Source organism: Fusarium solani (assembly GCF_023522795.1).
Source record: "Fusarium solani strain SB1 chromosome Unknown bctg00000004, whole genome shotgun sequence".
Taxonomy (NCBI): domain Eukaryota; kingdom Fungi; phylum Ascomycota; class Sordariomycetes; order Hypocreales; family Nectriaceae; genus Fusarium; species Fusarium solani.
This window is the reverse complement of record NW_027072152.1, coordinates 1,253,716-1,268,927: the sequence shown is the minus strand read 5'-3', so window position 1 is coordinate 1,268,927 and position 15,212 is coordinate 1,253,716. Positions and strand designations below refer to the sequence as shown.

The following is a 15,212-nucleotide window of genomic DNA, read 5'->3' as shown; positions in this document are numbered from 1 at the left end:
AGGACCCTGAAAGTGGGCACAGTGTGCGCCAGGTATGCAGCAAGCTTGGCTCAACACCAGAAACATAGAAGATAAAGTAATTGAAGAATTCAAATGGTTTTCAGTATCAAAGCACTACAAGGTAATTTCAAGCTTGTTCAAATTAGACTCAATCCATCTATCGATAACAATACACACACAACCTGTTCAACGTTACTCTAAGAGCACACCTGGGTTAGTGACTCACACTGTGCTGCAGGCATCCTTATCGATAAGGCAACCGCCTCCAAGTCCCGCCAAAATTTTCTGGCAGCTGGAGATCAACCTCCCAAACATCACCGGCCTCTCCTTCAGCCTCGCCATCTCTTTTTCTCTCCGTCACCACCAAGACAACAATGTCCGACGCCAAGGGAGGAAAGCGTCTCAGTGCCGACGCAGACGAGTCTACTAGGAAAAAGGCAAAGAAGGACGCCGCCGATCCCGACCGCAGCAACCCCTACCTTGCGCACATGTACGAGAACGGCGCGAGCAACGGCCACGGCGAGGAGCCTTCGCCAGACTCGCCTCTCGCCGGCATGAAGAGGCAACATACAACGGCAAAGCAGGCTTCAAAGGCTGAGGACTCGGAGTCAAACCCTTTCACTGGCCGACCCCACTCGCAAAAGTACTTCCAGATCCTCCAGGGCCGTCGCGATCTCCCTGTGCACAAGCAGCGACAGGAGTTTCTTGACAAGTACCACTCTACACAGATCCTCGTCTTTGTCGGTGAGACGGGTTCTGGAAAGACTACTCAGATCCCGCAGTATGTCGTCTATGATGAGCTCCCTCACCTCACTGGCAAGCTCATTGCCTGTACCCAGCCGCGTCGAGTCGCCGCCATGTCGGTCGCGCAGCGTGTCGCCGATGAGATGGACGTCACCCTGGGAGAGGAGGTCGGTTACAGCATTCGTTTCGAGGACATGACGGGCCCCAAGACCATGCTCAAGTACATGACCGACGGTATGCTTCTGCGCGAGGCCATGCACGACCACGAGATGTCCCGGTACAGCTGCATCATCCTCGACGAGGCCCACGAGCGTACCCTGGCCACCGATATCCTTATGGCTCTGCTTAAGCAGATTTCCATGCGCCGCCCCGATCTCAAGATCATCATCATGTCTGCTACTCTCGATGCGCAAAAGTTCCAAAAGTACTTCAACGACGCGCCCCTGCTCGCCGTCCCCGGTCGAACCCACCCCGTCGAAATCTTCTATACGCCCGAGCCCGAGCGCGACTACGTCGAGGCCGCCATCCGCACCGTTCTTCAGATCCACGCATCCGAACCCGAGGGTGACGTCCTGCTGTTCCTGACTGGTGAAGATGAAATTGAGGACGCCTGTCGCAAGATTAGTCTCGAGGCGGACGAGCTGATGCGCGAAGTCGACGCCGGCCCGCTCGCTGTGTATCCCCTCTACGGTACGCTGCCCCCTCACCAGCAGCAGCGCATCTTTGACAAGGCGCCCCCGCCTCTGCGCAAGGGCGGTCGTCCCGGCCGCAAGGTGATTGTTTCCACCAACATCGCCGAAACTAGTTTGACCATTGACGGTATCGTGTACGTCGTGGATCCTGGTTTCAGCAAGCAAAAGATCTACAACCCACGTATCCGTGTCGAGTCCCTCCTCGTCTCGCCCATCTCCAAGGCTTCTGCCCAGCAGCGAGCCGGTCGTGCTGGTCGTACCAAGCCTGGAAAGTGTTTCCGCCTGTACACGGAAAAGGCCTTCAAGAAGGAGCTCATTGAGCAGACGTACCCCGAGATTCTCCGTTCCAACCTCGCCAACACCGTCCTGGAACTCAAGAAGCTCGGTGTTGAGGATCTTGTCCACTTCGATCTCATGGACCCCCCTGCTCCCGAGACCATGATGCGTGCGCTGGAGGAGCTCAACTACCTCGCCTGTCTCGACGACGACGGTGAGCTCACAACTCTCGGTGGTCTGGCTTCTGAGTTCCCTCTGGATCCCGCTCTGGCTGTCATGCTTATCTCATCGCCCGAATTCTACTGCTCCAACGAGATCCTCTCAATCACCTCCCTTCTCTCAGTCCCCCAGATCTTCATGCGACCCGCCAACAACCGAAAGCGCGCCGATGAGATGAAGGCGCACTTTGCGCACCCCGACGGTGACCACCTCACCCTCCTCAACGCCTACCACGCCTTCAAGGGCGAGGCGACATCGGACCCCAACAGCGTCAAGGCCTGGTGCCACGAGCACTTCCTCTCGTTCCGTCACCTGTCAAGCGCCGACAACGTCCGGACGCAGCTCAAGCGCATCATGGAGAAGAACGAGCTGGAGCTCGTGTCGACGCCATTCGAGGACAAGAACTACTATACCAACATCCGACGGGCGTTGTTGGCCGGTTTCTTCATGCAGGTGGCCATGAAGGAGAGCTCGGGCAAGCTGTACCGCACTGTCAAGGACGACCAAGCCGTCCTGATTCATCCATCCACGGTCCTCCGCACCGAGTTTGACTGGGTCCTGTACAACGAATTCGTGCTCACGTCGAAGCAATACATCCGAACATGCGTGGGGATCCGACCCGAGTGGCTATTGGTAAGTCGTCTTCTCATTGCTCGTCTTCAATTGGGAGGGAGCGTCTCTTGAATGCCGTAGCACAGCTTTGCTAACATACTTGATAGGAAATCGCCCCCACTTACTACGACCTGGACTCTTTTGAGCAGGGCGACGTCAAACGGTCTCTGGCTCGTGCCGCGGAGAAGAAGCGGCGCAAGGAGGCCATGAAGGCTGGCAGATGAGGCCCTCCAGCTCATATGCCACCCTGCGAAAGGGGGAAGGGGAGGAGGGCAAGCAGCAATCGAACGGGGCTGAAAAGAAAGGGCAAACAAGGATCAAGGAAGCGCGATCGATCGCGCGCACTCTGTGTGTCGGGTGTCCCGTTGCTGCAAGACCACACACACACTCTGCACCTCACTGCAACTGCACCTCAACTGCACTCCAACCCTGCCTGCGGCCCTCTCCCATCACAACGGCCGCCGTCTAGTCTATGCCCAGCGCATGGACCAACCGGGGGAGGGAAGGGATCTCTCTTGGAAAATGCGGAGGGGGAAGAGAGGGCTGGGCTGGACTGGACTGGACTGGGTTGTATGCGGGTGGGAATGTAATGTCCCATCTCAAACAAGCAAAATCCATTCATTCCCCTTGCCCACCCTCCTTCAGACCCCGACCGTTGGTGGAAATTCCTTGTTGGTGACTGGTTGAGCTACGGCGTTTTATGTGCAGCAGCCACTTGTTCTGGTTGGTTTTTTGTTTGTATTTGAATCTTTCACTCTCTCTTTCTTTCCCCTCCTCTTTTACACACCCTCTCTCTTGAGAAGAATCAGTTTCGTTTATCTGGTCATCTATTTATGGATGCCAAGAGAGGGGGGTTTGAATAGGGTGTGATGGGAAGTGGGCGTTTATTTGGCTGTTTTTCACTCGCGCGCATGTTTGTAAGAGGCAAAGGAGAGAAGAGAGAAGACAAGAGAGCGTTAAGGGAATATGCGCGTCTGTGTATGGATGGATGGAGGGACGGACGAAAAAAAGAGGTGGCGGATAGAAGGGCTCATATCATATCTGGACTGGACGAGTAAAGCTGTTAGAAGAAACCTTGACTACAGATTCCAAAACATGCAATCTCATTGATTGCTGCACGACGCCTGTTTCGGATCTTGATGCTTTTGTGTCTCCGCAGTAGATACCTACCGTATCTGGCTGTGCAATCTTTCTTGCGTGTCTCTCTTTTCTCTGTTTCCTCTCATCTCATCGCTGAGATGCGATAAGTCGTTTCTTGATTTCCCCAACGGCCTACACGTCAAGATGAAGTCGATGATGCAAAAACGGACAAGGTTATCCTTGTCATGGGCGGCTGCAAGTCAGGGGGGTGGTGGCAATCACACCCGCTCGCCGCGGAACAAACGATGGATGCAACTTTACCTTTTAGTCTCAACGGCTTTTAGACTCTCTCTCAAGAGTGTGTGTGTGTGTGTGTGTGTCTTTGTCTGTGGCGATGCTTATCCCACGGAGGGGTTGAATGGATGGCACATCGTCCGGGGTTCCGTTCGAGCAAGGGTGGTGTTTTTGACAAGGGTGGGTTGCCCCCCCTCCCCGTCACATCGCATCGTGATGCTGTGGAGGCGGGAGATCGAAGCGAAAAGCAAAAGAGGAAGGAAAAAGCAATTATTGCTGCGTGGGATAAAAAGATGTTAACCCGATTCCCGGGCACCTGGGAACAGGTGTTGGAACAAAAGCAACAATAATGAAAGGATTCAGGGCAAGGGGTATGAGTTCCGTGTGGGGGGGGGATGACAACTGACAGACACGACGATCGGGTTGAATGAATTTGGTCTGATATGATATCTGGAGAGAGGTAAACAGAAGCGAAGGGAGCGTGATGGCGCGTTTCGATCCTCGAAAGCAAGCAAACCAGCGCTGGGACAGGCACCGGCCATGCGGATCCCTTCCCAACGAGGACATGGCATGTGCAGCCATCATGGCAGGGTACTGGGCGAGAACCATGGGGTAGTTACTGTATGTACCAGGGGGACAAGAGCAAGTGAGCACTTGGGCGAGGCGAGGTGAGGCGAGGCCAGCTAGTTTACTTGCAGTCAAGATAGCTTGCGTTTGCCGTCTTGTTCAGAGGTCCAGCTCAGCTCAGCTTATTGACGACGGCGTGTGGCTTGGTCAAGCCTCTTCTCATCATCATGAACATGAATGAGATCCCACGCGACATGATACGCAAGTAGTATCTGAGCCCGGCCGGGACAAACGGGGACAGACAGCCGTAGAGGGAGTATCGTGATCCGATCCCTCACCGTACAAACGAGTTCACCCCCGTCCAGGCTCACCGGCGGAAGGGTCAACCGGAGATATCATGATTGGTCGGGGGAGAGTTCGATAGGCTTGGGGTCTACAACTGCAGGCCCAGAGCCAGGTTTGTTTCCGGGGGATGCTGCAGCCTTGTCTGTTGTCGGATCAGGAGAAACCTTCATATCCAAGGCACATGGCCTTTAGAAGCAACAACATCCAAGTAAGGGCGTCATCAGGGTTGCTGCTCTACCGCATTTCTTGCAAGGTGTACCCGAACGAGCGAATTGCCCACCTCGGAAACCCGGATCAAGGTCGACGAAAACACGAGATGTCCGATGAGCCCGTTCCCTTGATGAGCCAGCCAGCGCTTCCACATTCGATTGCCAGAGAGGCTCGAGCTTTTGGGCAGATGACATTCCCTGCCATGCCCTGGGGAATATTGTCCGGCTGCTGCAGGGCCCTTCCCGGAAACCACTGAGCCATCATGCATTGGATCCCATCTGGGCGGGCCATAGCTCCTTGCCGTTTCCCCTTGCCCCGGAATCTATTTGGGGGAATCAAGGTGAATCAAGTTGCCCGGGAAGACCAACGAATGCTACCGTATGCAATGCGCTTGACCGAGGGGTAGCGTAGCGTAGCAGTGTAGCCGATGCGTCAAACGTTGCGTGTCGTTTGAGCTCGGCAGAATCAATGCAATCTCGCGTCAGCTCTTGTTGACTCTTGCGGCCTCAAACCGCAGTTTTAGCCAACTTCTGCTCAGCCTCTGCGTGGTTTTATGGTAAACTTTGGACCCGTCGTCTCAGCGCGCGTGCGCAGCAATAGTTAGTGCTTCCGATGAAGCCGAGGTCCAGGTTCCCCTCAAACAAACGAAAGAAGCCGCGCCAAGGTGAGACACCCAAGTTTGCGAATGGAGGCGTACCGGAGGTCTCGGTGAAGCGGCTAGAATGAAACAGACGATGTGAGACGGAGGGGGACTCTGAGAGAATGGCTCTCACTGCCACATGTCATATGTCTCATGACACTGACTGAACAATTGACCAACCATGATGGAGTCCTTGTTGATGGTCGTGATCAGTCGTCGTCAAGACTCCAATCTTGCTCACAAAAGCACGCATCCCCAGATGATCTTCATCAAGGCCAGGCAAAAGCAAGTGCCATGATCACGACGTGTTTGAACCATATCCGGCAATTACACGTCGGGATATACTTTTCGTATACCCACACCAAGAAAAAAAAGTGCGGCGCCACGCGCTTGTGGATCCCGCATCTCCCGTCCCTTCAACTCTGGCGAGGTCCGTTTCTGCCCTTTTTTTGCTTTTTCCCTCGCCTTCTAGATGCATTGGCATCCAACAGGTCAAACAGAGACAACCCTTTTTCAGCCTCAAAAAAAAAAGAGACAGGTCCCCTTCTCCACATCAAAAGGGACGGGAAGGGAAGGGAAATCCCAAGGACCAAGAACCCAGAGATGAGGTCCCGAGGTCGCCTTTGCCCATGCTTGCCATGCCATGCCAATGCCAATGCCATGCCATACATCCATGATGGATACCTGTGCGTCCGTTGTGTGCTCGGGTCGTGCCCGTGCTTGTCGCTCGTGGCACGACACATGGTGACATGGGACGACCACAGCATGCCGACCGTTGACCATGGGCCTCGCAGATAAGTGGCTTCAGGCCCTGACGCCGACTGGCCCGAGAACACCACAGATATGCAGACAGCTCAACCGGCTCTCGCCAACGCCTACCCCCTCCCCTTTCCTCTTCCCCTTCCCCTTGACTTTGCCCTGACGATGTCATGTTTGTGATTGCCGGTGAGCGCCCTCAGCAGAGCGGCCCGTGGTGGTCCTTGAACGTGGTCCGCGTCGACGGGGGAATCATGGTGACGGCGCTTCGTCTCAGGCACGTCCGAGAGGGATGGGCGAATGGCCTGTCTGCATCCATCATTTGGATGTCGGTCGTGTCTGTCGTCGTAGGTAGGCATCGCGTCCCTTCCCCAGAGACCACACAAGCGACACGCCCTCCACTGTCATCCATGATCCATTCCACTCCATTCATCGAGGTGCCCCCCCTGGACCGACCCCTCTACCTCACGCCATTTCCGCCGGCCGCTACGCCCGTTGGGGCTCTCGTCCCATGGCCCCACGTCTCGACGAACCACACGCCGTCCAGGCTGTCGACTTGGCTTTTGCGGCAGCCCATCCGATCGCCTCAAAGGCCGAGCCCAGCAAGCCCAGCAGCAGATTGAGGCGGGAACCGCAACGTCTGGATGCCACTAATGCTGAATAACATTTCTCTAGCGAGCCTCTGGAAGCGCTTGGCCGTCCTCCCGGTCCTGTCGGCACCACCGTTTCCTGTGCCCACATTGTCAGTAGTCTGTCAATACGGTACTAGTCAACAGAGGGTCCAACCGCAAGAACCTCGTCAACAGAAGATGCATGTCTTGTCTGCCCGTGTCCGTTCTCTGCAACTCGCTCTGCTGCTGCTGTGGATAGAGAGAAAAGCCCACCGGCCCTCTTCCGGAAGTCTCGCAGGGGCTCCCTGTCTGTCATCACTGGGTGTGGTCCCCCACTGCATCGTTATGCCCAGCGGGGGGCCCCTTCGACCAAGGGGGGCATCAGTCAATCCCATGAAAAATGGCATTGCGACGCCAACGGCCATTCGCCATCGAGTTTAGCTGTCCCCGAGACGTCAGCAGTGCTCCCAGTCCAGTCCAGTCCAGTCCGCGATGTAGGTAGTATGTAGCAGGTACTGAGTATACGACGGCACGCACCTTTCACATCATGCCAGCCCGTTCCCGCTTGGAGCCCTTGAGCTCCGCCCAGCCCTGGGGATCCTTGACATGTTGGCCATCGCTCTTCTCATCAGCGGTAGTACAAGAACATCGTTCGACCCTTTCCCCCAGCCTAGCCCGCTCTCCGTGCTAGCTTCGCATTCACGTCACTTCCTCCCATCATCGCCTGGCCTGGTAACTTACCTCATATAAGACCTGGTGTCTCGCATCTCCGTTCCTCTCGGCCCATTGACTCTCACCAACCATACCTCAATCTTGCCCAATTCCTCTCCTCCCACGCCGTATAATCCTCCTCCATATCCATACATCAACAACACACAATGAGCGGCGCTGGTGGTTTTTATAAGTACCGATGCAAGTACTTTTACACACACAACTGCCCCAACTGGGTTTGGGTGAACAATGCGCCTTGCGCATCATGTCTTGTAAGCATAGCTTCCCTCTCATGCCATGCTTCCTTTTTTTCGCATCGCAATGCGGATCCGCTTGCTGACCAGTGGTTGACAAAATAATCAGGCCGATGGTCGCGATAACGAAGAACCCCATCTCCCATCATGGGGACTTCCCCGGGACATCGTCGTGCCCCAAGTCCTCGACGGCATCCTTCAGTACACCCTCATGGAGCTTGTAGCTCCCTCAGAACCTGGCGACGACTGGACGCTCAGGGACAAGGCCAACCGACCACCGCCATCGATCCCCGTGACCAGCGCTATGCCAGGCATACCGGGAATCATGTCACATCATCATCGCTTCTGAGAGGGGCAGGGGGGGCCCTGAGGGACAACACCCTCCAAGGGCTCCCCCAAACCAAATTTGACGACAACTGAACCGAGCTTGGGAAATAATTATCGACGACAAGGGATTATCGAATCAACGACGGAAACGCACGAGGACAGGATCTAATCGCATCTCATCTGGGATAAACACCAGCAAGACTGCAAGCCTCTCTCTCGACCGCTGACCGGATTGTAACGCGCCGTCGGGCGTAGTGCAGTGTACGACTTCTGAAAGATCTGACGGGATTCATTCGCAGGCAGACATTGCGACTGCGACGCTGAATATTGGATGCAACGGGAGATTGGTGGCTGGAGAAAGATCGCAAGCAAACAAAACCCCCCGGAGATACCCATGCGCTGTGTTGGACGTTTCTGGAGACGGGGGACTCCATTCTGGAATTGTTCTTTTTTTGTTTTTTACTGGGCATCTTTTTTTGGGGAATCATCTAACGGGCGCGTATGTGTGTTTCACTGGGCATGGGAACATCTATTGTCTTTTTTTGGCGGTTCTGGAGCCGGGAAATTGATTTCTTGACCCTCCTCCCCATTGGGGATTGACGAGGCAGCATCTCATTTCATTTCGTGTTGATCACCCGCTCGAAAAACGTCCGCGCGCCGCGCGCGACATGTGATGTGAGGCTCGGGGAGCGGAGGTTGTGGTTGTGGCGGGCTGGGCGAGTCAGTGATGGGATCCAGGCGCACGAGATCATGTCGAGGGCATCAGATCAAGGCGCGAAGGCCAGGGCTGGGTCGCGAGATGTGGCGTGCCACAGAATGAGAGCTCGCCTGATGATCCTTGTTGGTCTACCTATCAGTCAGTCGTCGTGTGTCTCGGTACCTGGGCCCTGGACCCACCGAGATGGGTTTCCCAAAGAGCGCGATTCTGAGTCTGAGCTGGAACAGGACAGGAAACTTGGCTGATGAATTGGATGGAGCAGGTTTACGCACGGGAGCCGAACGCAGGCGCGGACCAAGAGGGTCTCTCGATGCAGGGCGACGACAGAAGGACCCCGAGAGCCGAAGCCGGACGAGCCGTTTCCCTCAACCCAACTAGCTCGGCGATACTGTCTTGTCAGTCACGGTGTTTGTCGTTGGAGATTGGCTCGTACCTGTCGCAGCGGGCTCGCTCGTCAAACGGCCGGCTTTCCTCAATGCGGATCAAGCGCAACGGTTTCCACCCAGCTCCACGTGTCTGAGTCCTTGGAGGGTGGTGCCAATGATACGCTGGACCCCGTCAAGGCTGAGCTAGGTGCCGAGCAGAGCATGAGGATTGGACGGCTTGTTGGTGATGAATTGCCGCCCGCCCAGTCACGGACTGGCTCTGGAACCTCTTCTTTTTCTTTGTGTCTCTCGCTTACTCCCGCGGGCTGAGCGGACCGTTAGCCAGGTCAAGGTGACGGCCGAAAGAGGGCAAGACGCGCGGTCGCAGAGACGCGGCCAGGGCTGAATCAATTGCTCAAGACGCTGTGCTACCATACGGCTTGTTTCGAATTGGCCAAGGGTGTATCTGTACGTAACCGCAGAGCTGCTGTAGGTATGAGGTCAAAAAAGTGTGGAGCGAGCCCGCGTGAGGTGAGATGGACGAGATTGAGATGGAGATTGAGGATGGGCATATCCGTAGTTCGATGGAGATGTAGATGATTCCACTTCTTGACCCAAGATACGCACAATGGCAGGTGAGCAGTCACCCGGCGCCTTCCTTTTTGCATCTTAACTTGTCATCGGTCATTGTGACGTCTTGTCCGTCCGTGGCTGCCGAGAGGAGAGGGATTTGGTCCAGGAACAAGAGCAGGAACAATGGCAGGCAGGTCAACGCTAGCAAGGCTTCAATGGCTTCACAGCGTTAGCACCATCGTCAAAAATGGGGAACGGGAGGATTGAATGAGAGCATGCCACTACGTGTAAGCACACTCTGCCGCCGTCAACTGGCTAGGAGGGGAACCACCGGAGGCCGATAGTCCCCACTAGCGCCCGCTCCGTCGCACCTTACCTTACATCTTGCCATCCATTGCCAGTTTTACCCAGGGGATCGCGCAGTGGCAGGACCATCCCGCATCGGCCTCCGCCGGCCTGAAGAGCACACCTCACTGAAACCTCACACACCTCACACCTCGCTAAGAAGCCACAGCTAGCTAAGCAGCCTCATTGTCTTAGCCAGCTGAGGTGAATCCCAATCCCTATCCCTATCCCAATTGGGGCTGACCTCAGCTCCAGCTAAAACCACCCCGACCGAAAAATCACCCAATGGCTCATCTACTCTATGGAGCCGTCAAGGATTACCCAATTGGGCACATCTCGGGATGCAAGACGAAAAAGAAGCTATGCCATCATGATGCTTGAATAAATCCCGAGCATACAAAAAAAGCAAAGCACGACACGTACCGTACACGCACCCTTGACAACGCAAAGACCATGCCGTCCTCCTCCTACAATGTTACGGTATGTTAGTTAATTCCCCATGATCTCATGTATGTATTGCCTGTACCCCAATCCCCTCCCCAAGGATCCCAGTCGGCCAGCTCCCTGCATCAGCCCATTCCCCATGGCTTGGCCCGAGTGCTAAAAAGGCGCCATGGCACGGTTGATGGATCCCCCCCTCCCCTCGCTCCCGTTCGACAATTTTCCAGAAGCGGTATGGAACGATTTGAGAGAATAAAAAAAAAAGCGAGCGAGCGACGACGCGACGCGGCGGGCCAGCCCAGCCACTTGCTTGGTCTGTTTAATTGGAGATTCTAGTGGCTGTTGATGGGATTGATCAATCAGTTTTCGGTGCCGACGGTCTCGGAGGTATTGTGCCATGCATCTGGCCATGTCGGCTTTTCAAGGACGGGAGTCGCCGTATATTGGAACCAAGTCCCATCTTGACAAACCGCAAATTCCGCTTCCGTGAAACAAGCCTGCCGCTGCCGGTGAGCGGGCGGTGAGAACGGACGGACAGGACAGTCGGTCAGGTTGTCTGTTGATCACGTAGTCCTCCTCTATCTCTGCAACCCCGGTGGTTTTATATATCCCGGACAGAAGCAGTGGAGTATGGTTGGTTGCGATAGGATAGGATAACTGAGAGCACGGAGCATCACGCTACATACCCTAGACAAGGAGCAACAATGTCCATGGGATCATCATGCAATAATCTAGGAGTGCAGTTGCTCATACGAGACCTCATATTAAGACCCCGAATTGGCAAGTATCTTGTTTTCGGCTTGGAATCCTTCAACGAGAGCCTGTACCGAGCGAAATTCGGTGAGCGGGATTGAAGCCGGTTCATGGGTAAAAGTGCTGTCACATTATTGCAAATTCAAGTGGAACAATTCAACGTAATCATTGTCGTCATAATTATGCTCAGTCTCAAGGACGTGATTTCCTCTAACGGGATACACCTCCGTTCAACTCTCCAACTACACCATCACCGCCAGAACAGCAGCAGCCAATCCCGCGAGAACCATGCCGATCCTCGGACTGGCACCCATCGCAGCCGCGTTGTCGTCGTCGCTCAATCCAAACGGTAGGCCCTGGTAACTAAACGTCACGTTCTGCTTTATGGAGCTGTTGTAGCATTGTCCATTGGCAATGTCCAGATGCGAAAGGTCATCCGGTACGTGGAAGAACATGTACCGCTCTTGGGGGATACCCTTGAAGCCTTCCGTGTTATACGGAAACTTGTTCCCGTCGTCGGTCGCGCTGGTGTTGCGCAGAAAGATGCACTGCACCTGTCCCGGATAGTCCTTATACATCGCTGGATACGCCTTCATGACGTCCGAGTTTGTCGTGTCGGCGACCAGGATGAACTTGCGGTCGGGGAACGTCTGGAAGACCTTATCGAGGAGGAAACGCCGGATCGAGAGTGTCGCCGACAAGTCGGAAAAGTTGAGGGGGCGAGTGTCGAACGAACCGAGCGGGTAAGTGTTGTAGATGAAGCTCATGTAGTTGCGCGTTGCTTGCTCGGGAGTTGTCGTGAGGTAGTGGAAGTGAAGATCGTTGATCGATGAGGACCAGTTGGCATAGATATCTGGCATGTTCATCCACGAGACGAATGGTCGAGCAAAGGTGTTGAGGAGACCTTCCTTGGGCTCGTAGATCTTGGTCACACGAAGAATATCATCGATATCTGACACGATGGTTATGCCCTTGGGCGGAACGAGATATGCCGTCGCGTTACCGCTGTTGTTCTTGCCCTCCGCGTACAGATTCAAGGTCTGGATTCGCGATGTCTCGTTGCCTGGGATCAAGTACCCGTTGTTTGGTCCTGTAGTGTTTCGTAGCTTGACAAAGACGTCAAAGTCGCCTTCGCGAGTGGTGTTGTACGGCAATTTGATCTTTTGAGCACCGCCTTTCTAGAACATCGTTAGTAACCGCATTACAGCATATCTTATATCTAGCCCTTACCGCGTTGATGGCACCACCGCTCTCATCCGGATCAACACCGACATTGTTCACAAAGTCCATCGTGACGCTCACATCACCCTGCTGCACCACAAAGATGGACTTTGTCACGTTTCGAGCCTGCGCTTGCTGCGGCGGTGAGAGCTCATCGACATCCGTGTCAATGAGAAAGACATTGGCGAGATCGTCAATCTTGTCCTGATCGATGTCCGGAATCTTGTAGACGTTGCCGTGAACTCGCACATTCCACCCATCATTCGTCCAATTGGCGTAGGGGCTATCTCATGGTCAATTTTTGCGCACGAAGTCCAATTGAGGCCAACTTACGGGAGGTTTAGGACCTGAGTTGGCTGCGCGGCCAGTTCATCGTCATCGTCTGAGATACCAAGCGACTCCTTCACCGCATCACCAGTAGGGAAGCCATTGGGATAGTCAAGGATTCCGGAGTTGACCCATTTTGAGACCTTACTCTCAACACGGGTCACAAGGCCGTCAACGTAGCTCTCGACAGAGTCGACGATGTCGCGTTGTTCAAGGGCCACCAGTTCAGTAGGCTCGGGCGCCTTCACGGCTACTGCTCGGTAGACGGTGGGTTCTGCGACGGGTGCGGCGGCCGGAAGGGCAATGACGGCGGGCACGAGGCCCAGGAATGCTGCTTTGAGCATGGTGATGGATCAGAGCACTTCTTTCACATCCCACGATGGCTGGTAGCGGGGGGGGGACGCGAGTGTCCAAGCTAGAAGCACGAGACACGAAAAGATCTAAAGGGAGAACCGCTTGTTTATGACTAAAGCCGGCTGGCCGGCTCCTGTGCCAACAAGTTCCTGCATTGGGTGACATCACTGTCATTTGGTCTCAAGTCATTGGCCTCATCCTATTGGTCCATCTCTTACGGCCGGGATGGAATCAAGCTTTGGCGGACACCACCTAGGCACATGCTAAGACGTGAAACAGCTCCCAGACTATCAATTTCCTGCATCAGCTCGATCTTAGCCCCTAATTAACCTGGAAGTTCCGTCGCACAGCCTTACCAACAGCAATGGTAGAAATGCTTGTGGGAGGCCTGTGTTGAAGGGTTGCGCAATGACATCATTACATATATCTTCCGGCACGTCGGCTCCGAGAAATGGCCTGCAATATCGCGCAAGCCGGCTCCACTGTCGACTGATTAGCTGTATCTCCCACGTGTAGGCACATCTTTCGTGCTCAGGTCGTAACGAGCGCTGAAGCTCTCATATCGACCTGCTTCAGTGTTAGCACCTATATCAACAGTGGAGGAAGCGGGTAGACTTATCCCCTCTGCGGGGGGTTGCCCTCCGCACCATTTCTGGCGAGAGGACAACCAGGACTACCTATCCAACTAGGCCTGTCCAAGATCCAACGGTACAACTCAGTCCAGCTGTGCGACCCGGCAACCTCGGACTCAACCCACGGCTAGGCCCGCCACAACACCAGACAAGTACGAAACTTTGACTCCAACTCGAGATGGGTCCCGGTGCTGCTTTGAACCTTAGCTGCAGATCTTTGTCGTTGGGAACAAGGCGAATGCAAAGCTGAACTGTCCCGAGTAGCTGTAAATCCCAGTATAGTTAGATGCCTTCGCCAACAGAATACCACCGAAAGCCGTCATGACAGAACGCAGTCTGAAAAACACTCGACGCGAACAAGATGACCCCTTCTGTTTGATTCGCACTGCCAACAAGGACCAGTTTTTGTAATCTCTCCATCTTGTAGCAAGAATTGCGGAGGACGTGAACGGGTGGACAAAAGACATCCATAAAAACCACCCTGTCATCTCAGGCTCGCCTTTTCAGGTTAGAGTCGAGGAATCCTTTAGGGCCATCTGGACCCTGTCCAGTATATAGGCACCCTCAGGTGGGCTGGCGCCCATCATGACCAAGGGATTGGAGACCCATGGCTAGAGGTTAATGCGCTTGGTCAGACCAGACGCAGAGCGTCACACACCACGACAAATTGCCATGGTATGGTCCTGGGAGCGAATCGAGCCGAGGGAGTGGATTGATATGAACCAGTGCAGCAATCTGCCAAGCCATCGATCTGCAGCTTCGAAGGGCCGGGAGCCGTTTGGCTGGCAAGAATGGTCAGTTGTCGTTCGAATTTCTGTGTGTTTCCGCAAGTGGCCCATTGCACCAGGTGGAGTTAACCAGATGGCGGTTCCGACAGGCGACGACTTGGGCGAGTTGATGAAATACGGAGACTGACTGTATGAAGCCATACCAACACCCCACTTCTTGGCTGCTTGGGCACAGAGGGCGCGAGGGCCAAGCCGGTTCCACCTCCATAATCCCGTGGCTGATTGCATCTCCAGGACGGTCTACTCTTGACCGATGTGCTGGTTCCAGTGGAAAGGGCTGACGAGCGTCCTCAGACCAGAGGCTCTTACCGTCACGGCTCATGGCACCGATCCTCTCGCGCACACTGAGGTGACTGG

At 54.7% G+C, this 15,212-nt stretch overlaps 4 protein-coding genes across 4 annotated transcripts; 3 read left to right on the top strand and 1 right to left on the bottom strand.

Moving 5' to 3' along the window:
• Positions 1-374: 374 nt before the first annotated feature.
• On the top strand, positions 375-2,767 carry MRS44_007479 (uncharacterized protein; the record flags this gene model as incomplete). The annotated part of the gene is made up of 2 exons (XM_046271275.2): positions 375-2,564; positions 2,651-2,767. The coding sequence occupies 2 exons, from the start codon at positions 375-377 to the stop codon at positions 2,765-2,767; spliced, it is 2,307 nt and encodes a 768-aa protein (XP_046128983.2).
• A 3,841-nt stretch (positions 2,768-6,608) lies between these two features.
• Positions 6,609-7,099, top strand: MRS44_007478 (uncharacterized protein; the record flags this gene model as incomplete). The annotated part of the gene is made up of 2 exons (XM_065620547.1): positions 6,609-6,786; positions 6,873-7,099. The coding sequence occupies 2 exons, from the start codon at positions 6,609-6,611 to the stop codon at positions 7,097-7,099; spliced, it is 405 nt and encodes a 134-aa protein (XP_065476619.1).
• Positions 7,100-7,924: 825 nt separating this feature from the next.
• Positions 7,925-8,360, top strand: MRS44_007477 (uncharacterized protein; the record flags this gene model as incomplete). The annotated part of the gene is made up of 2 exons (XM_046278520.2): positions 7,925-8,029; positions 8,121-8,360. The coding sequence occupies 2 exons, from the start codon at positions 7,925-7,927 to the stop codon at positions 8,358-8,360; spliced, it is 345 nt and encodes a 114-aa protein (XP_046128984.1).
• Positions 8,361-11,775: 3,415 nt separating this feature from the next.
• On the bottom strand, positions 11,776-13,425 carry MRS44_007476 (uncharacterized protein; the record flags this gene model as incomplete). The annotated part of the gene is made up of 3 exons (XM_046278529.2): positions 11,776-12,711; positions 12,764-13,037; positions 13,088-13,425. 3 exons carry the CDS (start codon positions 13,423-13,425, stop codon positions 11,776-11,778), a joined length of 1,548 nt encoding a protein of 515 aa, XP_046128985.1.
• Positions 13,426-15,212: the final 1,787 nt, after the last annotated feature.